Below are 23130 nucleotides of genomic sequence, written 5' to 3'. Positions count from 1 at the left end.
TGCATGGGCATCCTCAAGTTTTAAAATATTAATTTTGTTTTAGGTTGTTTTGTGGTGCATTTTAAACATTTCTCCTTCATAGCAGTGCCAGCAATTATCTAAAGTAGTAGAAAGTCTAAGAATAACAAACCTAGCCTTCCACAGTAATGGAAAAGTAAATCAAATACGGGGTCCAGTTACTTTGACTTCTGATACTTAATTCATAGCAATTATATTATATACACACACAGTGAGTTTTGCCTTAGTTAGGACCACAAGACTTATACCTTACATCTACTGACAGGCCATCAAAGTTGTAACTAAACATCTAACTGAAATGAGGAAATTCACGATACCTGTGGGAGCTAGAATTCCATCACTAAAATGTGTCTCATTATAGCTAATAAGCAAAATGCAAGGTAGAAATGTAAAAATTTGTTTAGAAATATAACCATGTAACTCCTAAAAATCATAGTGGTTATATGCTCCATGGGTTCTGCAGTATAAAGTTTAAATAAGCTTTGAACTACAGAACCCGGAGTGAAGCCTACCTAGAAGTGGGGCCAGAAGCCCCATGCTGAAAAGTCAGTCTTATTAATTTCTCCTCATAGGGAAGCTGTTCCATACCCCTAATCATTTATTACCTTTTTCTGTATCTTTTCCAATTCCAGTATGTCATTTTTGAGATGGTGCATTACAGTATTCAAGATGTGGGAGCACCATAGATTTATAGAGAGGCAATATGGTATTTTCTGTCTTAATATCTATCCCTTTCTTAAGAATGCCTAACATTCTGTAGCAGCTTGGGATTCAATTAAGCATTATAACTGACTTGATAAGAATAAGCTATTAAAAAGTTATAGATGTTGGCTCCATCCAGAGGAAGATTTGAAACAAGAAGTTCCAGCTTCACAGCTGTGAATTATGTAACAACTTGGAATCTCAACAGAAAGTGAGGGAAAAAAAAATCAAGGAAAGAATGAAGTTCATATAAACGATCTCTCCACTGCTGTATTCAAGAGAACGTGCAAGGCGAGAGTGAAAGGGCTGACTACTTCAGATTTATGGGACTGTGACAGGATGTATAAATCCCGTCACTGGACAGGAGGGTATTAAGGAGAAACGTTTGGTTAAGGATGCTCCGCACCTCCATCCTTGTCAAGCATTGCTTGGTTTGGAGATGGGAGTTTAAAAAGCAACCACACAGCTCAGTCTGGGGCTGGTGATCCAGTGGGAAGGATGTGCTATGGAAGCACCAGGTAAAGACATAAGCTGAGCTCACACTAAGTCAAGGAATTTGGGACCCACAGCACCTGGAGACTGACCAGGGCTAGAAGCTCAGAAGGCAGTGTTCTCCAGGAACAGACGGTGGCTGGCTAGTATGAACAGGGAGACATGAAGAGATCCAGGGAAACTGACTTGATACTGACACAAGGCACCACCAGGTGAGTGAAGTCCAACTAGCCTCCCAAAGCTCAGCGTTGAAAAGTGGTAGAGTAGGATAGCCTGGGATCCAGTAGCCTACCTGACAAGTGCAGCCCCTATGTGGGTGGGGTGGCTGCCCACAGAGACCATTCAAAAATAAATTGCAATCCAAAGCCCTCTATTTTCTCACATTTCCTTAATGGCACTACTGTGCATGTTAAATATCACTCTTTTCAGTGGGGAAGCAAATTATGAGTTTTATAGTTTATTTTAAAAATGCCAATTTGGGGAGCAGGGGGATTTATCCTCCCACCACTGGAGATTTTTGTTCCTGGGAACAGGCTCCATCCCTTCTCATTTGTTGGGTTGCTGGGAAATGGTACAGCTTCAGGCCACACAATCTCTTCTTATGACTACTAGAATTAAAACTGTCCTCTAGTAAGTGATCACTACTTTGGAGCTACAATCCTTGTAAAATGTCTCTGGATAACTGATGGTCAGCCAAAGAAGCTCCTTTTCCTAATATTATTCATTGTTATGGACCTAACCTGAGCCTAAAACTCGGCCTTGTGAAAAACTCACAGGAAGTCTAATGTAGCATTCTGTACGTTCCTCTACGGATTGGGTATGTTCAGCACAGAACAGAAAGCAACACCTGTTGCTAGTGAAGTTCTTGTAAACCAACAGATGCAATAGCTCATTTTGTTTGGGTCAGACCTGCACAGTTTTGCATTTTGCTGTATTGGAAGAAAAAAACTGTACTTTTTAAAATAGTATACAAAAGCATGTACTCTGAACTATTTCAAAATGAAACTGATTCATACTTTACCTGCGTCTCATACTCTTTTAGAAGTTTTGAAGTTAGATGAGTTGCTACGCTCAATTCATTCTGGTTTAAAATAAAAAGGGAAACAGTTTTAGCTTATTTTCCTTCTGATCAATATACACTGTGGGCATTAACATTTATGTAGAGGAAATATAGAAATACAAATCAAAACGTTAAAATGGGGACTCATCTCAAAACATGTACAGCCAGCTTTTCAGAGGGGCTGAAACCCACAACTCCTACCAAAGTTAATGGGAGTGAATGAGTGCTGAGTATTTCTGAAAGTCAATGTAACAATACATACCATGCACACACTGCAGAGTTATCACACCCATGAAAATTGGGCCTACGTTCAAATTTGCAGATAACAATATTTAGTTCACATCAGCTATCCTAGCTACTCAGCACAATATTAACTACATTGTGGAGAACAAACCATTCCATTAACTGGTTACAATTTTTTAAAAATCCCTATGTAGAAAGGGACTAAGGAAAAATCTCTACAAACAGTGTCATGACAGAAAAGCATGAAATTACTATCATACACCTGGACAGCTGAAAGTGCAGAAAAAGGAAGAAACACCAATGAAGCAACAGTTAACAAACAGGTGGGTAATAAAAAGAACTACCTCTCACATATATGCACCACCACCATAACCCAAATCAAGTTACAAGCTATAGGAATTAATGTTAATAAGATCAAGTGAATAAAGCAAGAAACTGTTCAAACGTATTTATAAATGCACATTACAGCCACAATGGCAATTGTTCAGAAAAAAAATCAAATGCTTCTGGTGTCCATCATAATATTAATGTACAGTTGTCTGTATGCGAGTGATCCACTGCTCACAATATATCCGAAATCAATCTTAGACATAATATTTCATAGAATAAGATCATAATTAGAGCAGCTCATTTAAACGCATAAAGGTGTGTTAAGAGCAGAAACAACACGACCCTTCCAACTGATAAATCTTGTTTCAAAACCAGCAGGCCTTGGCAAACATGGCATTCTCCAGTTTTATCTCTATTTTTTAATCTATAGTTTAAAAAATACAGTTTACTCATGTTCAAAAAAGCAGTTGAAATGTTTTTATAATCTTTCTAAATGCACACCGGAAACATCTATAATTTTACCTGTGCATCACAAATTCGGCGCATGGCTTGATATAACTGGTTGATATAACTGGAAATTGCTGCAGCATCTTCTTCAAATACACCCAGCAAAGACCTTGTCTGTCAAAAATGGAACACACGATGTATTATTCTTTGACAAGCTGATTTTTAAAACAATGTCTTAGTATTTCAAAGTCATTAAATATGATTTAATTAGTAACGCAGTTTGTCTTTTCTCAATGACACCAGAGACTTCAAAACTTATAAAAATAGGGTTTAAGAAAGCATGTTTCCCAGTCATAATTTAGAGGCTTGTAGTAAAGTTTACAAAACTTCAAATTACGGTGTCTTTATATGTTTCTATCTGGAAGATGTAGATAGGTCAGAGTGAGCCCTTTAACAGAGCTGGGCTCAGTCTCTTATGTGCCTGGCCAGTTCACCTCAGGATTGGGAATCTAGAGGCGGGTGACAGTCATATGATCTGCAGGGCTACAGAATATAAGAAGCAGCCTGAACTCTACCAGGGAGAATTTGGAGGAAAGCTCTCCAGAGTAGAGCCAAGAGAGAAAGACCCAAAAAGTGGAATAGGCCTAGGGCCAGGCCAGTGAAAAAAGAAACTAAAGGGAAAGGAGCAGACTTCATGTAGGAATTGGTCTAGGGGAATGAAACAAGAATTCTATGTAGTGACAATGAACTGGAGCTTAATGTTCCATCACTGCTCACTAAAGAATCCCTGGATCAAAGTTCCCTTACAGCACTACCTGGAGACAGTGGTTCATACATGCCCTGAGCTTTTCAATAGCATGATTGCCAGAAAGGACAGCATGACTGCTTTCCCAGAAAAGGAGGATGTCTTTTGCATCTGAGTCTGGTGAGAGGCAGTAAGAAGGCACAGTAAGCCTGAACTAGGGTGGTAAAAAACACGTTTTTCTTCATTTGTTAGAGGAGAAGGACTTTCAGAATTCACTGAAAGCTGAACTCTAATAGACAACAAATCTCACAGTTTTCCTTTTGACAGCACAGTAAGACCATGCCTCCACATCTGGGAAGGTATTCCATATTAAAATCCCATTATAGAATCATATGATATTAGAACTCAAAGGGACCTCAAGAGGTCATCAAGTCCAGTTCTCTGCCCTCACGGCAGAACCAATCACCATCTACATCATCCCTGACAGATGTTTATCCATCTAACCTGCTCTTAAATATCTCCAGTGATGAAGATTCCACAACCTCCCTAGGCAATTTATTCCAGTGTTTAACCACCCTGACAGGATGATTTTCCTAATGTCCAACCTAAACCTCGCTTGCTGCAATTTAAGCCCATTGCTTTTTGTTCTATCATCAGAGGTCAAGGAGAACAATTTTTCTCCCTCCTTTTAGGTACTTATTTATGTACCCCCTCAGTCTTCTCTTTTCCAAACTAAACAAGCCCAATTTTTTCAGCCCTGCTTCATGACTCATGTTTTCTAGACCTTCAATAATTTTTGTTGCTCTTTTCTGGACCCTCTCTAATTTTTCACATCTTTCTTGAAATGTGGTGCCTAGAACTGGACGCTATACTCCAATTGAGGCCTAATCAGTGCATAGTAGAGAGGAAGAAGGACTGAGAGTCTTGCTCACAACACTCCTGTTAATGTATACCAGAATCACGTTTGCATTTTTTGCAACAGTGTCACACTGTTGACTCATATTTAGCTTATGTACCCTATAACCTTTAGATTCCTTTCTGCAGTACTCCTTCCTAGACAGTTACTTCCCATTTTGTGTGTGTGAAACTGATTGTTCCTTCCTAAGTGGAGTACTTTGCATTTGTCTTATTAAACCACATTCTATTTACCTCAGACCATTCTCCAGTCTGTCCAGATCATTTTGAATTATGACCCTATCCTCCAAAGCACTTGTAATCCCTCCTAGCTTGGTACCATCTGCAAACTTTATAAGCATTCTCTCTCTGCCATTATCTAAATTGTTGAAGATATTAAACAAAACTGGTCCCAAAACTAACCCCCGCAGAATCCCATTTATGCCTATGTATATTAAGTTTTGCTACATCTTTTTGTCTGTGGAATTTTTTACAAATAATTTTTAAAAGTATGAAACCATAATCAAAACAAACAGCTGAAAGTAATACCCACAAAATACCACTTGTTTTGCAAATCTACTGTAAGACAGTCCCTGCTCAAAGCTTACAAAATTATATTAGCTTTTTAAGAAGTCAGAACCGTCTTTATTGGTAAGGGGTAGATGAAAGGGGAAAACTATTAAATCTAGATACCCAGCAATCCAGGCTCTGTTTATCTTTCTAGCATAGAGCTATGCTCACTTCTTTCGATACTTTAATTGCTATAGCCCAGCGTTTCCCAAACTATGGGCCTCGGCCCACTACCAGGCCGCAGGAAAAAAATACCAGGCCTCAGCGTGGTTGCCGGGAGGGAGCAGAGTGGAGCGGGCTGGGAGGTGGTGTGTGTGTGGGGAAACCAACCACCAGGAAGCAGGATTGGGGGCAGCGTGGCTGTCCCGCGGAGATGGGGGGGGGCCAGCTGTCGGAAGCAGGGTTGGAGGCAGCGGGGCTGTCTGGTGGAGATCAGGGCTAGTGGGCAGTGGAAGCAGGGTTGGGGGCAGCGGGGCTGTCCAGCAGAGATCAGGGAGGGCGGGCAGTGGAACCAGGGTTGGACGGGCGGTGGGGAGGCTGGCCGGGGGAGATCGGGAGGAGGAGGACAAGAGAACCAGCTGCTGGAAGCAGGGCTGGACTGGGGCAGCGGGGCTGGTCGGGAGGGTCATCAGGGGAATGGGGCTGACCGGGGAAGATCGGTTGGGGGCGGGGAGGAACCGGCCGCCAGAAGCAGGGCTGGATGGGGGCAGCAGGGCTGGACTGGGGAGATCAGGAGAATGGGGGGGGGGAGCGGGACTGACCCAGGCACACGAGTGAGTCCCGCCCCAGAGATTCCATTTTGCCCCCGCCCTCCTCCCCCACATACCCTCCCTTGAGTAGTTGCAAACTGCCTGGCTGGTAGACACACTCATGCAGCATGAGCACATCTACCAGCCAGGCAGTTCACAGCTAAGGACTGATACACCTAATAATAATAAAACTTACCTAATTAGAAAATACCGGACATTTTATACGTCCGGTATTTTCTCAATTTGTTTCCCGGACAAAACCCTCAAATACCAGACTGTCCGGTACAAAACTGGACACCTGGCAACCCTACCCCTCCTTGCACCCTCCCTCCTAGCCAGATACCCTACCCCCAATCTGCTCCTGCTCCTGCCTCCTGGAGTGCCCATGTGGCTCCAGGTCCCCCAAGCCCTGGCCCAGGCTGGGCGGAGGATGCAGCTGGGTGAAACACTGAAAATGTATTCCTTTTTTTATATGCATTTCTATTTTTGGGCTGCAAAAAACATTACTGAAAAAAAACGGGTTCCAACTAAAGTAAAAAGTTTGGGAAACCCTGATCTAGCCAGCTTTCTATCCATCTTACAGTCCATTTATCCCATCCACACCTTTTGTGGTAAGCAAAAGCAGCAGGTCCACACCTCTTTGCCAGTGATGAGTGGCCATTACAGACTGCAGTTTGCCTATGAAGACTGACAGTGGATCAACTGAGGCAAAGTGGGTACAGGAGAACTGGGTGGTCCCTAGGAGAAGAACTGGGTGCCCCTTAGGAGGGGAGGACCGTGGAGTGCGCAGTTGGGTAGACAACAGTTCTGCCCCTCCCCCCCAGAAGGGGGTGCAGAGAGACTGGAGTGGGCACTGTTGGAGGGCAGTGTCCAGAAGAGGATGCCATGATCAAAGAGTGACACGGGTCAGGACCAAAGGGATTAGTAAGAACACAGGGAGACACCAGCTAGAGGGAGGCGTCCAGTGAGTGGGAGAGCTAATTCCCGGGACTGCCAGCTGGAGGTTCCATGGTGGTGAGTCTGCCCTGTGACAAGTTAAAATGCATTAGATACATGAACATTTGACTAAGCAGTGGACTACTTATACTTTAAAGAAATTATATTAAAGTAGTTAAACAAAAAACCTACACTCAAGAATGGAGTATACAATAGTGTGTACACTCTCAAATTTTATAGTGGAAGAAACGATCCTAAAATGTATTAGGATGATGTGCAAAGACACTACAGTAGGTTCTACAAATGCTGATGTCAGATATTCAAATACTTTAATAAAAAACTAAGTAAGTTTTTATGAGTAAGAAGAAAATAGCTTCCACATCACTCTTTTATTTAAACTGAAACATCCATTTGGTTGTCTATAAAGTAAACCTTCTAGTTGTACCTGGCTGGTATTATTCAGGTCCTTACTTTAATTTTTTTTTTAAACCATACAGGTTGGACCTCTTTGGTCCAGCACCCTTGGGACCTGATAGATCCTGGATGAGGCATTTTGCCAGACCAGGAAAGGTCATTTCTGTGCCTCCGCTGGCACTGGCACTGGCGCCCCCCAGTCGTGGCCTTGCTGCCAGCCTCCCAGCTGGCTTCTCCACATGCAGCGCCCCTGGCCCCATCAAGGCAACACCGCTGCTGGCACACACAGCCCCCCTGCTGGGATCCAGCTGTACTGCCGAGGAGGGGGGAAATTGTTCTCCTTGGCCTCTGACGATAGGACAAGAAGCAATGGGCTTAAACTGCAGCAAGGGAGGTTTAGGTTGGACATTAGGAAAAACTTCCTATCAGGGTGGTTAAACACTGGAATAAATTGCCTAAGGAGGTTGTGGAATCTCCATCACTGGAGATATTTAAGATCAGGTTAGCCAGACAGCTGTCGGGGATGATATAGACAGTGCTTGGTACTGCCATGAGGGCAGAGAAATGGACCTGATGATCTCTTGAGGTAGCTTCCAGTTCCAGTATTCTATGATCGTTCTGTAGGCTCACATTTCTCTGCTAATAAGTGCAGTGTTTGCTTAGCATTAAATATTATGTTTGGGCTTGAGGATGTTACATTGTTCACAATGTCAAGAGGCAAACTATAAAACATTATTATTTAGCTATATTTTCCTTTAATATCAAGCACAACTGATTAAGCAATAAAAGCTGAGTGAAGAAATTAGTGTAATTAAAAAGCTGTAAGCCAGCAGCATGTATTTCCAGTCTAAGCATAGCTCTCAGAAACACTTCATGAATCCAAGCTGTCATCTTAATTTCTTTTTTACAAAAATGTGTAAGTTTTGGCTGGGAGACAGAGAGGCAGGACTCACATTAACAAATATTTTGAGGATTATTTCAAAATAAAACAATTTGTACTTTAAAATTAAGTTCTTAGGAACCAGAGACAGTCACCACAAGTATCACACTTCTGCAGGGCCCTAGGACTAATAGCATAGAGCAGCAGTTCTCAAACTTTTGGGGCTCCGAAGCCCTTTACATGCATAAAAAATTATGCAGAGCCCTAGAAGTCCGCTGATTGTATGTGTTGTACTTATGCAGAGCCCCAGCGGTCCACCGATTGTATGTGTTGTACCTATCGATGTTTCCAGTTTGTCGACCTCGCGGAGCCCTGCTCCAAAAACACTGGCATAGGGTGTCATATGATGAACTTCCAAGTTTATAAACAATCAATATGCAGAGCACACCTTCAAGGTAGGGATGACGTCATGGGGAAACTGACACATTAATTGACTCCCTGCTCCAGTTCACACAGTGGCAAAGGGGCAGCTCCGAGTCCATTTATGGCTTGACGCTGCTGTAGTTCACAGCAGCGCGGAGAGCACCAAGGAAAGCAAGGCAGAAAATAGAAGCAGACCCTACAGGACGCTCCTGTGCCCCCGAGCCAATGGTTGTTCCCCGGGCTCTTGGGAGCTCGCCCCAGACACCACAACCGCGGTTTCCTGCCCCTTCACCGCACCAGTCAGCCACGCAACCTGCCTCCCAACCTAGCGCTCATTCTGCCGCCAACGCGCCCGATACGGGGCCCGCGGGCACCAGCCGGGCGCAAAGCCCCTGGGCCCTTCTTCCAACCTGCGGCAGCCCTAGGCCCGACTCAGTCCCCTTCCTCTCACCTGGGGACTGTCCTCCAACGTCTCCTCGATGGGCAGCTTGTCAATCCCGGGCATGGCGACAGCTGGTCTCTACGGGCCGAGGCGCCCACACACCCTACGAAGCGCCCACCTGACTGACCCCTCCCTCTTCGTCAGCACAGCCACAACACGGGGCCCAGCCCCGCCCAGGAAATCCCGCCTCCCCCCGGCCTCCTCGTTGCTCAACCGAGCCGTCAATCTAGGGGGGCGGGGGAAGAAAGACCCGCGAGGCGAGTGACGCCTGGAGCGGGGCCGCTGCGGTTGCCCGCCCGCGCTCTCCAAGGATGCGAGTGGTTATTTCCGTTAAGGCCAGCACAGCGGGAACCAGGCTCTTGCCCGGGGTGACTCCCTCCCGCGGAGGCCTCCTCTTCGCCCCGCTCCGGGCCCCTGTCTCAGTTTAGCATCGCACCCCGCGCCCGCCTGACTACAGGTGTGAAAACTGTGTGGGCCGGTCCGGGGTGTGTCTGAGGGGGACGCGCCCCCTGGGACTTCGCTTTCCTCCCTCAACTGCAGGACGTTGGGCTTTGATTTCTGCTCAGACATTTCGAGCTTCACGTGCTTTTAAGCCTTCCTTACGCGGTCACAGGCGCGCTGCGATTTCGTTGTCCTCGCCCCCTTCTCTTAGAAGGTTTTGAACGCAGTTCCTCCCCACCATGGTTTGAGCCCACAGGTTGCCATTGTCTTCAGAGAACTTGCTGGCGTCCGATCCTGGTCTGGGAGTTGGCCGCAGATACGTTTTTGAGCGTCAAAGTTGTTTTGGAATAAAACCTTTTAATAGTTATTTTTGGACTTGGTTGTAATGTACAGCAATGTTCATAGAACATAGCAGAATTTTAAGACCATTTTCAAACATGCTTGTAGCTAATCCTCAGTTTGTTAGATCACAGGGGCCTTGTATAAAATATGCTGCCTCCCCCATTATTCTTCAAAGACCCTTTTTATAGCTTTGTGAATAGAACATCTTGATCTTTAGTACTTGAGTTGAGTGGTTCCCGTAGGTTAGCAAGTTTCCCTGTTAAAATGGATATCTGAGAGGTATATGGTGTTCATACTTTGATTTGTCAACACTTTTAAGTTCAACTCCATTCAGAACACAATAAAATGTGTGCAAAATGAAATACAGCACAAATATAAGGTCAAACATTTTAAAGGCTAGTGACAGGGGAAAAAAAGAGAAAAATACATTTACAATAGTAGTAGGTTTTTTTTGTTTTGTTTTGTTTTGTTTTAAATCACATTGGGGGGAAAAAAGACCACAGGATCTTTTCATGGAAAACTAATAACATTTTAATAAATTGGTGGTTATTAGGGGGTAAAAACAAAAGGAAGGTATCTGCTTACCCTTCTCAGAGAACAAGAGTATATGTCAGGCAATAAAAGAAGGGTCAGCAAATTTCCATTGTTAAATAAGCCTCCCTTAGTGTGGTGTAAAAAAAGATTAGAAAGTGTGATAAATCTATTAGTGGAGCAAATGATTAACTAATGTACAGTATTTTCATTGTGATAACATTTTTTTATCATTATTGATATAAGATTCCATACTCTAAAAAAAAAAATAGATGGGGCATAGGCCCATGTGAAACTTTTGAGGCCTCTTGAGAAGATGTATTGTGTAGTTTAAGGAAGGAAACTTGAAATAAGAACTCAGGATCAGCTGGTTTAATTCCCATTGTAGCTACTGACTCATTATGTGGTCTGAGACATGCCACTTAACCTTTTTCTTATCTTTCCCAAATAATTCTAGTATATCTCACAAGGATGTTATAAGGATTAAGATTTGCAGTAACATTCTTAACTATCTGGTTCTCCAAATTAAAATGTTGTTTATTGAACTGAATCGGGATATACCATATACTAATTCACAATCTATAAATGTCATGAGTGGTTTTCCTTTTTTGAACTCCTTCAGCTAGTGATCATTAGTATAACTGTCAGACCATGGGGATATTTTTACTGGAGGCAGTTTGTGTATTTTGTACAATGTGCAAGATTGAGGACATTTTCCTTTGCAAAATCATAGATGGTAGGAGGTGGAGTTTCTATTGCGTCTCTCATCTATGCACTTCTTTAGATTCAACAGACAACATTTATTTGCTTTTAGTTGCCATGAACTAAAAATAATACATTTTAAATCAGTGCTGTAAAGATGAAAGTGTGCTATAACAAAACCACAATAGGCTTGACATTAAATATAGAAATTTGACCTGGCATATAGAATAATCTCAACAAACACACACATTTGGGTTCAGTCTTGCTTGTCTTGAAGTTAGTACTAATAGTCCAGTGGACTTCAAGATGAGGCCTTTTTTGATTATACCATGCAAGGTAAGGAAACTTAGCTTCTAATTACCAGATATCTGTTTGAAATGGATCCCTTGAATTAAAAAAATGATTTTTAATCTCCTAGTAAAGTTATTTGTATATTTGCAATTTTTAGAAGGCAATATTATGCATGTATATTTAGAAAGTAATTGTTATACAAGACTAACACTCGGAACCTATGAACTCTAGATGGCAGTATTACTGTAAAAACCCCAAGATGTTTTTCAACCAGGAGCAGAATTTAACTAAGACTTAATGCCTGAATGCTGTCTTTCTTTGTGAAAATAATCTTGGTAGGAGCTACTATATCTACTTTCTTCCCTGGCATGGTCATTAAGGACCCAGTCCAGCAAGTTGCTGAGTACATCCTCCAGGGATCTTAGGGGATTCAGAACTCTGTGGGAGATCCTCATTATCTTACAGGGAACTCAGAGGGAAAGAATAACTATTATTCCTGGGGGAATTCTGTGCCACAGCCTTTCAGCAGAACTCTACCCCCCCCCCCCCCCCCAAGATTCTCTTGACTTTCTGCAGAAAATGGTATATATGGAGCAGCAAAGAGAAGCTGCACCAGAGCTCACTCACCTCTCCCTGGCAGCTCAAATATGCCTGGGGGAGAAGAAAATCACTGCAGGGGGCAAAGGAGGGTCTGGGGATGCTTCCGATGCTCAGGATATTAATTCAGGCTGGGAAGGGGTATGGGGGAGGAGGATAGAAATTGAGTTCTCCTGTCCCTTTCCCTTCCCTGCACAGAGCAGCCCAGGCCAGGTTAAACCAACTCCCAGAAATGTTGGGTCTGCTCTCCTTTCGGGGTCCCAGCACTTGGGGTGAGCCCACAGCAGCCACCCCAGCCATCCTATGGATATGGCCCCCATATTGAGGCTAACTGGGCCCAGCATGGCCTAGGAGGTTTCCTGGGTGGTCTGGCGCAGCAACAACAGGGTTCAGGACTCCGCTTCACTCATTGCACTCTCAGAGACAGTGGAATCCACTGGAAATAGAGCTATTCAGCAGTCTGAATTGCTCTGTTGCCATCTCCCAGCCAGGTTGCTCCACTTCACTGTGGTAGTGGGAAGTGGTTTACTCCCTCCAATTTCCATGGCTCCTGCCACCACAGTGAGCATAGGGATGAAGGGTGATCCCTGCTGCACATTCATACCAGGCCTCCTGGCAATTTTGCATGTCACATCACTTGAAGGAGGGGGCTTTGAGGAAAGGATATTTGTAATGCCGGGAGAGGACAGAGCAGGGGCAGGAAGAGGCAGGGTGGAGTAGAGGTAGGGCAGAGGTGGGGTGTGGCCTGTGGAAGAGGGAGAAGTTGCCCCAGTGTCCACACCACCCTAGGAACGGCCGTGCTGGATGTAGAGAGGTGATTCTCAATGGCGTGAGGCAGTGTTCACTCTAATCTTTTCCATCTACAGTAAAACTCCATTAGTCGGCATCCAATGCTCCGGGACTCCTGATGGTCCGGCACCATCAGGAACCCGGAAGTGCTGGGGCAGCCGGACAGGCTTCCCCCATTCAGCTGCTGCTGAAACTGACCCAGCAGCTGAATCGGGGAAGCCGGGAGCAGAGCAGGTGGGGTGCTGCCGGGTTGGTCTTGTAGCACTGCCCCTCGGGGCTGCGGGACCAACCCGGCAGCACCTCAGCTGCTCTTGGGGACGCCTGGGGCAGAGCAGCTGGAGTGCTGCCGGGTTGGTCCCGCAGCGCCAAAGGACGGCGCTGCAGGACCAACCCGGCAGGACCCCAGGGGTCCCCGATTCAGCCGCTGCTGAAACAGATCAGCGGCTGATTCCAGGAAGCCCGGGGCAGCTGGAGTGCTGCTGGGTTGGTGCCATAGCGCCGCCCCTTGGCACTGTGGGACCAACCCAGCAGCACCCCAGCTGCTCTATTGCAGGCATCCCCGATTCAGCTGCTGCTGAAACTGACCAGCAGCAGCTGAATCAGGGATGCCTGGGGCAGAGCAGGACTATTGTAAGGGGGGGGGCTATGAGGGGTCTGGTGTGGCATCCCCTCCCACCCCACTCCAGACCCCTCATAGCGCCCCCTTCTGATAGTCCGGCATATCTGATAATCCGGCTGTGACGTAGTGGGGGTGCTTGCTGGGCTGTGGTGACCTCTGCTGTCTGGAGCAAGACCCAGCAAGGAAAACCTCACTATGCAAAGGTGATGCCAAACTTGTTGAACCAGACACCCCCCATGGAGAGGAACAAAGGAAGGTGGAGGCTTCTCTGGCTGGGGGGCAGGGCTGGAAGAGGGTGAGTTTATTTGCGGGCTGGGAGCATGGAGGACTCAGCCTAGGGAAAGGGGCTGGAGTTTAGGGGCCCAGTCTCCCCATCTCAAGGGGGCCTGAGGCATCCTAGCCCAGCTCTGTGACCAGATTACATCTGTGCTGTGCCGTACCCTGGAGAGGCAATAAACTTCCTCTCTTCCACCGGCGGGTGCAGTCTGTTTGTGCCATTTCGGGGTGCAGGAGACGGGGGACCCCCAATGTGCCGTCACACCGGCACCTCCTGGGTCCTAAAGGTGCCGGATTATCGGAAGTTTACTGTATATGTGCATTTTTTTCCATCCATGTGCAGAATATATTTTTCATGTGCACCCAGGCATGTGCAAATATGTGCCACCAAAAGAAACCAAAACCTAGCTGCAGGTAGTCTGCTAATCAGCTGGGCAGCATTTGAATCTCTCCTGAGTGGTTGTACAAGCATTTAGTAGGGATGTAAGCGAGTAGTTGACTACCTGATAAGTCTAGGCTTATTGAATAGTTGAGTATCAGAGGGGTAACCGTGTTAGTCTGAATCTGCAAAAGCGACGAGGAGTCCTGTGGCACCTTATAGACTAACTGAAGTGTAGGAGCATAAGCTTTCGTGGGCAAAGACCCACTTCGTCAGATGCATGTAGTGGAAATATCCAGAGGCAGGTATAAATATGCAGGCCAGGATCAGGCTGGAGATGACGAGGTGGATCCACTACATGCATCTGACGAAGTGGGTCTTTGCCCATGAAAGCTTATGCTCCTACACTTCAGTTAGTCTATAAGGTGCCACAGGACTCCTCGTTGCTTTTGAATAGTTGAGTGACTGCTCAACTACTCGCTCCTCCCCTTGCTGCCTCTGTATCAGAGTCAGCAATAAGGAGTAGAAAAGCAGGAGCCGGTGCTGGGGGGAGCCGGCTTAAAAGCCAGTTCCCCCCAGCACCATCTTCAGGGTGAGGGAGGGAAACCAGAGCCAGCATGAGCAGGGACTGCTCAGTCTGGCTTGCGCTGTCCCTGGGAACTACCCCTGCTGCAGTTCTGCATTTTAAATGTAGTAAGAGTCAGGCAGCTCTTACTGAGTTTAAAATGCAGAGCTGCAGTTGTCCTGTAGCTGGTACAAGCTGGGACTGCTTAGTCCCTACTTGTGCCAGATCCAAGAGCTACCCCTGCTGTGGCTCTGCAGTTTACATGTAGCAGGAGCCATGCCAAAATATTTAAGAATTTAGAGTTCTGAAAACATCTGCATATTATTTGTCACAATAACACAGTAACAATATAATCACACAATTTTTAATTATTTTGGTAATTTATTTCAAAATACTTTATCTGCAAATAACTGTGTTGTTGTGACAAAATTTGCAGAATTTGAAAATATGGACAGAATCTTTTGGAACAGAAATCTCCTGAGTAAACTACTTTTAGCCATTGCTTTTGGGGAGCAAAATAATGTTCATATAATTAAATGCTCCTCTTATACAAGTTAAACCTGTGATCTGAGAGACTGATCCGGCAATATCTGTGGTCTGGAAGCACTACGGTTGTTGCTGGACAGGAGTGTCCCAGCACAGGTTGATGGCAGCTGGGAGCACAGCTGACCGGTGAGAAAAATCAGTTGGGAGCTACACAGGTAAGAGAAGCAAAATAAACCAACCAAACCCTCATTGACATGGCCCCTCACCGAGATAGAGAAAGATATTCCCCTCACACATCAGAGCCTAGGAAGGCTCAGACTAGTAGACTGTGTGCTCCAGCACCATGGGGAGCCTCAGAGTCTAGGTCCAGGAAAGCTGGAGGCTGCATCTGGCCCCCAGGCCTTAGTTTCCCCACCTCTGTCATAAATGATCTTTTCAGATATGCTTGAAACAACTGGGCTGTGTCTAGACAGGCAAGTTTTTCCGCAAAATCATTTGATTTTGCGGAAAAACTTGCCAGCTGTCTACACCGGCCACTTGAGTTTCCGGAAAAGCACTGACGCTCTCATGTAAGATCGTCAGTGCTTTTCTGGAAATACTATGCTGCTCCCATTTGGGCAAAAGTCTTTTTCTGAAAGACTTTTGCACAAAAGGGCCAGTGTAAACATCACAGTAGTGTTTTCCGCAAAAAAGCCCCGATCGTGAAAATGGTGATCGGGGCTTTTTTGCGGAAAACCGTTTCTAGATTGGCCACGGACGCTTTTCCGCAAAAAGTGCTTTTGCGGAAAAGCATCCTGCCAATCTAGACGTGCTTTTCCGAAAATGCTTTTAACGGAAATTTTTTCCGTTAAAAGTATTTTCGGAAAATCATGCCAGTGTAGACGTAGCCCTGATGTGTCTTATAGATCTTTACTTTCCCAGAATGTCATGGTTTCCTTTACTATCAGAGTGACTGTTGCATATTTCCATATGGTATGTATTTTACTTGAACAACATGGTGGCAATAGATTTTTATCCAATTATATGTTTATAAAGGAAGGCAACAGGGCAGGGATAAATGTCAACAAGAAGTCCTGAATCTTCCCTTGAATGAACATGGCGCTAGTTGGTGATCTACCTGTGTGCATCAGAGGTCAGAAGTTGATATATAGGTTGCAGTCTCTGAATTCTCCTATCCTTACATTTTAAATTCTATTTTGTTTTTGCATCTTTTTCATTTTCAAACAAGAAATTAAAATACAGTGATTCCATTATTTTCACAATGTTTTATATAAGTATTTTAAAGAAAGCTTTGAGATTTTTACTTCGCTATCTTTTGAGAAAGCATTACCAAAATTATTTTAATAGAAAAATTAAGCAAATTAATGTGTGAATTCTTTTTTTAAATACTTGGTGCAACTGTTCCTGTTAACTAATCCAGTCACTTGGAAGGCAATTACACTGAGCTTTGACAACATTGCCAACTCACTGCAGTGTGCCTTATGCCAAACACTATTGTTGTTTTATTGACCACATTCACCATTACATATGCATATGAAAAAACGGAGGTATTTTCATCAGGATTACCCTAATAGCATTAAGAGATTATTTTTTAAATTTCCTTGGAAGAAAATTCACCTAAATGAGATTACTTATTACTTGACTGGTTTCCTATCATGCTGCTATGTTTAGGTAAGTGGAGTCCATTAGACTATAAAGTTTTTTTAAAAACTGATTTTATACATTAATGATTTCAAATAAAAGGGAAGTACTATATTTGTGCATAGCTCCTTTTGAGAAAGTTAAGTCGGATGTTCTGGTTAGGAGAGATAACACTTTTTGTCCCTGTTGGTGGCCCTCCCCCCCTCCCCCCCAGTGTCACCATTAGTTGCTAATTACTTGCAAACAAATAAACAATTAACTCCTCGTGCCTCTTGGTGGGAGAGTCTTCATTGACATGCTAAAACTTTCTAATAAAAGATTTTAATTAATGACGTTGCAAATCCAACCCTCTTGTCAACACAGCTATAAGGAGGGTTGCAAGAAAATGCAAGCACAGTTCATGTTATACGTAGACTGAATCTGAAAGAATGGCAAATCCATCATTGTGTACTTCTAATACAGAAGCATCTCAAAATCTTCAGAAAGTGTCCAGTTTTGTGGAAACTAAAACCACACATTGCTCTTTTTCCATTGAAAGCATTTTGGGATTAGAACAGAAAAAAGATGGCATTCCAGCTGCAAAACCTCACAGACCATGGAAGGATACATGCAATAACTTAGGTATGTTATCAGCTTCATTTGGGTATTTTCTTAACATCTTACACCATATTAACTTTTCTGTATTACTAAGGACATGTTTCCATAAGCCCTTCAGTATGATTATACGATACTCATTTTGTTAGAGGCTTGCATTTTAATGTACCTGTCTCATTCAAAAATTGGCAAACGCAGATCTGAGTTTAAATTCTGTGTTTTCATGTTTTTAGGAGAAAATGCTAGTCTGTGTCTGCAGACACCTGTCATTTCCTGTGAAAGGCCATTATTTCATGGTAACAGTTGCCCAATGCTGGAGGAAAGAGTTTTGAAATGTGAAAAATATTTTTCAGCCACTGAAAGGCTGTCCTACAAAAGGGAACTAAGCTGGTACAGAGGTAGGAGACCAAGAACTGCTTTCACTAGAAACCAGGTAGGGATTTTTAGTTACCTATTTATAAAGTAATGTGTGTTTTCCAAATTTATTTGTTGAGTAAAATGTACTTAACAGTAGGAAGTATGTAATCATTAGCTGATAAAATAGTGTATACTTTTTGCATAAAGAGAGGCAGAGATGTACATCTGTGGTTAAGAACTCATGTTAATCTAGTATAATGCCACTAATTTAATTTGATTTATGTTGGTATAAATGAAATTGGAGTCTGACCCAAAAACTGTTGGTAAGTCTTTTACTTGAATTGATTGACTTTTTCTTTTTCCTTACAGTGTAAATTTTTAATTGCTTAATGGATTGTTTATGTATTCTCCTTAGATTGAAATGCTGGAAAATGTTTTCAGAGTGAATTCCTATCCTGGCATTGATGTTAGAGAAGAACTAGCTCACAAACTAGATTTAGATGAAGACAGAATCCAGGTAACTTAATTTAAAAATATATATATTCTGTGATCACATGATGTCTGCTCGGCAATGATGCAAGTGGATGGATGGAGATAACCACTTTAAAGTTGCATTTAGTCTTAATCGTCCTTTGTACTTAGTGTGTGCCATTAGATAGGTACTACATTAGAAGTAATTTGTAGTGGAGAAACCAATTAAATTTTCCTCCCTCTCAGCCTCCCTTTTTCTCCTGCATTTATATGACATTAATTGCTGTAATACTTCTGTGTCATCTTCTTTGACCATCATAAAAGTTCTCCCTAAAGAACTCTCAGAATGAAATCCTGGTCCCATTAAAGTAAATGAGAATGTTGTCATTGACTTTGGTAGTGCGGGGATTTCATCCTTTGATCCTAGGTTTTTAATCCTTTTCTACAATGGGTAAAAAATACATTCCAAGCAGGGCTTCACTGGCCAAATTAGATAGGACAAAACTGTTTTAAAGTCGCATTAGAGCTGCTCTCATTTGGTCTATAGCTGCTCATGGTACATGAGGATTTTTAAGGCCTGATCTAAATCCCATCAAAATCAATATAAAACTTGGATCAGACTCTTAATGTCCACTAACGCTTGATCCAACTTTCATTGAAGTCAGTTGGATGGAGGCTTTTTCATACAAGTTGCATCAGGCTATCAACTGCTAACTTCAAGAATTTAAGCATTTATTTGAGTTATTGAGCGTCCTGAACTTTCACTGGTTCCTCTGGGAGTTCAGGATGCTCAGCATCTTCCTCAATCAAGCTCTGAGAGTCCAGTCCTATTCCACTGAAGTTGATGCAAGTTTTGCTTTTAACTTCAGTGGGGGAAAAACACAGGTCCTTACTTTCCCGTTCAGTTAGGAAATGCAATGAGTCCTTTGCCTATGATTTTTCTGCCTCCTATTATTTATTTATATTACGACAGCTTCCCATATACCTTCAGCTGTAACTTTGAAACTTGCAAGCTGCATCAGCTTCCAAACAATCAGAATTTCATAAATTAGTCTACTGTATAGTTGTTCTATGAGATTCTTTATCAACTTCAAACTTGGCCTGCATACACTGCTGCTTTTAAAAGGAAAAATTGCCCATTTCTAATAAATAAATGCCTTTTATTTCAATTTTAGATCTGGTTCCAGAACCGCCGTGCAAAGCTGAAAAGATCTCACAGAGAATCTCAGTTTCTAATTGTAAAAAACACTTTAACTTCCAACCTTCTGGAATAGAAAGAAGCTAGCTAGTTACCATTATTCTACCATAGTAAAACAGGAAGAATAAGTGGAAACTTCATAATTTGCATAATTAAGCAATGATAATGTAATATTTGTACTTTTAATATTTGCATCTAGTTTTGAAATATTATCATGATTTTCATTAAACACTAAATACTTCATATTATTAATGCACTTTTTGTAAAAAAAAAAAATGCTCCATATATTTTAATAAATATTTTCAGAAACATGTAAAATATTTTTGAGGTTAACAAACTGATCCTGAGGTGATATAAATCTGAATAGCTTACTTGAAGACAGTGGAGTCCTACCAGTTTACACCAATTTAGGATTTGTTTTTTTGTTGTTACTGATTCCAGAAGACTCAGCAGGATTACATGAAAAAAGTTTGTTTAACAAAGCCAATTTGTTTGTTTTACAACCTTATATTTTAAAGGTAGAGGAAAAATCATCTAAAGTACACAATTATGCAAATATGCTACTGCTGTTACAGAAACTTAGCTTAGGTATTTTTCTGGAATTAAATAGCTTTTCAGTGTTTGCAGTGTAGAGCTGAAATTTTTTAAAAAGATACAGTATACTTGGTTTTATGAGACATATCTTTTTAATTAAGTGAAAAGCCTAGATGAACAATAACAATGTGTGTCATTTGTATTTTAACCAAACCAATTAAACTTAAAAGAAGTTTAAAATGTCACTCTTATGGACTGTTTGTATTAATTAAAACATGAGGAAAATATATATAGCTAATGTTTGCCTAGTTAATATTATCAGCTTATCTATATCCAATCCAAATCGTTTTGTCAATGTTAATGATCCAGTCTTGTGAAGTATTGAGTGCCATCAGTATCTCATGAGAAAATTCAGCACTTCATAGGATCAAACCCACTGAGATTACATACATTGTTTCCTTTATTTATTCTCATAATAATACTGTGAAACATTTTTCATGAAGTTCATAGTAGTAAAGATGATCAAATGGAACAAGAAAACCAAGCTTCCTGACACTTGATATTGATTCAACCCAAAGTCAATGTATGTAGTCCCATTTACAAAGTAACACCTTTTATTTATATCATATGTTGCTGATTCAAGAAATCCACATTCATCCCTGTTGAGTAAGGTATTTAAATACATACTTAAATATAAATGTATGTTGAAGTCTCATTGCTTTCAGTAGGATGTAAGTTGATGCTTTAGTGAATAAAGTTCTTTTCTGAACTAGGATCTAACAGTGTATAAGGAAATTACCTTTCAGGTGTAAAATTCGGTGTATTCCATTGTATGCAGTGTCAGAGGCATGTCTGTTCCAGGATATTAGACAAGGTGGATGAGGTAATGGTGGGGTTTTTTCACTGGACCAATTGTTTTTTTATATGAGTGGCAAGTTATATGAAATGCTAAAGAGCGCTATCTGTGACTCCATGGTAGAACTATTACAGTGTTATAGGAGAACCTCTTGTTACTCGGTTGGTGAAATCTAATTTATGGGATACATAACTAGTTTGGGATCTCTGCCTTTATTCCAGACCACCTGCCCTGAGTTTGTCATTTATGGGCTATTTTTTAGGCTTGAAGCCTTGTTACTCTCGCTGCAAGTTGGGCCAGTAAAGGATATTACCTCACCCTTCCTGTCTCTCTACAAGAAAACTGATTTTATGAGTTTGGTGTTTCATCCACTAGTCTAATGAAAGTACCAATTCATAAGCATCCAGTGACCGGGTTGTTGACCTACTGTTCCTCCCTTATGCCCCAGGATCCCCACTTCCTCCCCCCGCAACCCTGCTCTGGCCCCACTGTCAGGCACTGCCCCCAAAGTGCTTAGTGGTGAAGCTGCAATGTCAATCAGGTAGTGCAGCACCAGCCATCCTAGTCCCCATGGTAGGCTGGCCAGCCTCACCCCCTACCAGCCTAGGTCAGGGCAGAGCCTGGAAACTGCAGGAGGGAGCCTGGACACAGAAGATGGGTGGGGCCACACCAAGCTGTTTGGGGATGCTAGGCATCCACCAGCCTATGATACCCGCCACCCATGTATCAATTCTTTTAACTGGCATTTTTCCATTTTTTAACCTTTTTTTAAAAACTGCACATATATACCACAAGACAGAGCACTCCCATACACTATATGTAGCCAGGCATTTTCTCAAGTTAGTTATTCAAGAACTAACAAAGAATTTTGAAGTATGTGTTGTGTGCCGAATTAAATTGAAAACACTGCAAACGTATGTATAATCTTTGAAAAGTGCAGTGTTAACTGTTATGCCTTAAAACACAGTCCTTAATATATCTGCCTTTGAGCTTAATGGATGATTTATCATATCCAATTTGTATAATGGCAGTAGTTCTCCAACTTCATTTTTATTTACAAAGCCTTGAAACTATCACTGTTTAATCAATATTATTCCTGTGTTCTTAAAATTGAATGTTGTTTATAATATGAAAAATAACCATAGGTGCTAAGACTTTTTATTGACCAAAAGCTGCAATTGACAAACTTCACATGCATTTAAATTATTTTTTTCTAATGGGTAAATTCATGGTTTTATAGCATTTTGCTGATTCAGGGATCAATCCTGCAAACATTTACTCACAAGTAATTTCACTAATATTTGAGACAAGTAAGGATTTGCTGTATTGGCCTCAAGTATTGTAAGCGTTGTTGTTGTTAAAATAACCTGTCTGATTTTGAGGTGATAGAGAGCACTGAAGCACTTGATGAATTCATGGGAGCCATGTGTACACTTAAAGTCTAAAAAAATTAGGCTGTACACTTTAACTCAGAACCAACTGCTTTAGTTCATTGCAATAATAGTACAGTAAGAAGAAATAAAACTAATGTTTATTTTATGAGGAAACTAAGTACCACAGGATTATATTGGGCACAAATAAGTCCTTTTAGGACAATGCAAGAAGGAGGAAGTGCCAGTCCTCTGAAATTCTTTAATTACTTAGCTGGATTTGGTTTTGTGTGTCTAAGAACACAAACACCAGATGCAATACTTCAATTTAAATAATCCTGTTTCTGTTTTCATTATTACATCAGTATGAACACAATAAGTCCCAAATAAAGAATGTTAGTTCTTTTATCGAAGTCTTAGAAGACATAAGAGAAAAACACTTGAGAGCTAGCCTCTTGTGTTCCATGCCATGAGATAACTAAGGCCTTGTCTACACGATGAGATAAGGTTGAATTTATTAAGGTTGATTTTTAACACTCAGTTTCTTAAAGTAGAAGGTGCAGGTCTCCACTGTGTGTGAAAGTTTGATGAAGTGAATCCCCAATAGGGTTACTGCCATTGACTTTGACTGTGATGCACTGGGGGTAGTTATCCCACAGTTTCTGCCACCCCTTTGCATTCTAGAGTAGGCTCTCAGTGCCTGATGGGACCAAGCAAAATGCAGGACAATGTAGCACTTTAAAGAC

At 42.3% G+C, this 23130-nt stretch overlaps 2 protein-coding genes across 2 annotated transcripts in view; one reads left to right on the top strand and one right to left on the bottom strand.

Annotated features, from left to right (window-relative positions):
* Positions 1–9666, bottom strand: part of APPL1 (adaptor protein, phosphotyrosine interacting with PH domain and leucine zipper 1) — a 56100-nt gene extending 46434 nt beyond the window's left edge. Inside the window, exons 1-3 of the mRNA XM_089781206.1 lie at positions 9355–9666; positions 3368–3466; positions 2234–2293 (exon numbers count right to left, since the gene is read on the bottom strand). Coding sequence (XP_089637332.1) covers positions 2234–2293; positions 3368–3466; positions 9355–9408 — 213 coding nt within the window. The 5' untranslated portion in view covers positions 9409–9666. The remainder of the gene's footprint in view (positions 1–2233; positions 2294–3367; positions 3467–9354) is intronic.
* Positions 9667–16120: 6454 nt separating this feature from the next.
* HESX1 (HESX homeobox 1) lies at positions 16121–21005 on the top strand. The gene is made up of 4 exons (XM_006130907.5): positions 16121–17625; positions 17832–18031; positions 18371–18472; positions 19602–21005. The coding sequence occupies exons 1-4, from the start codon at positions 17433–17435 to the stop codon at positions 19698–19700; spliced, it is 594 nt and encodes a 197-aa protein (XP_006130969.1). The 5' UTR covers positions 16121–17432; the 3' UTR covers positions 19701–21005.
* The last annotated feature ends 2125 nt before the right edge of the window (positions 21006–23130 follow it).

The sequence above is a fragment of the Pelodiscus sinensis genome, chromosome 11, assembly GCF_052426305.1.
Source record: "Pelodiscus sinensis isolate ZL-2025 chromosome 11, ASM5242630v1, whole genome shotgun sequence".
NCBI lineage: Eukaryota > Metazoa > Chordata > Testudines > Trionychidae > Pelodiscus > Pelodiscus sinensis.
This window is presented reverse-complemented; position numbering and strand designations above follow the sequence as displayed.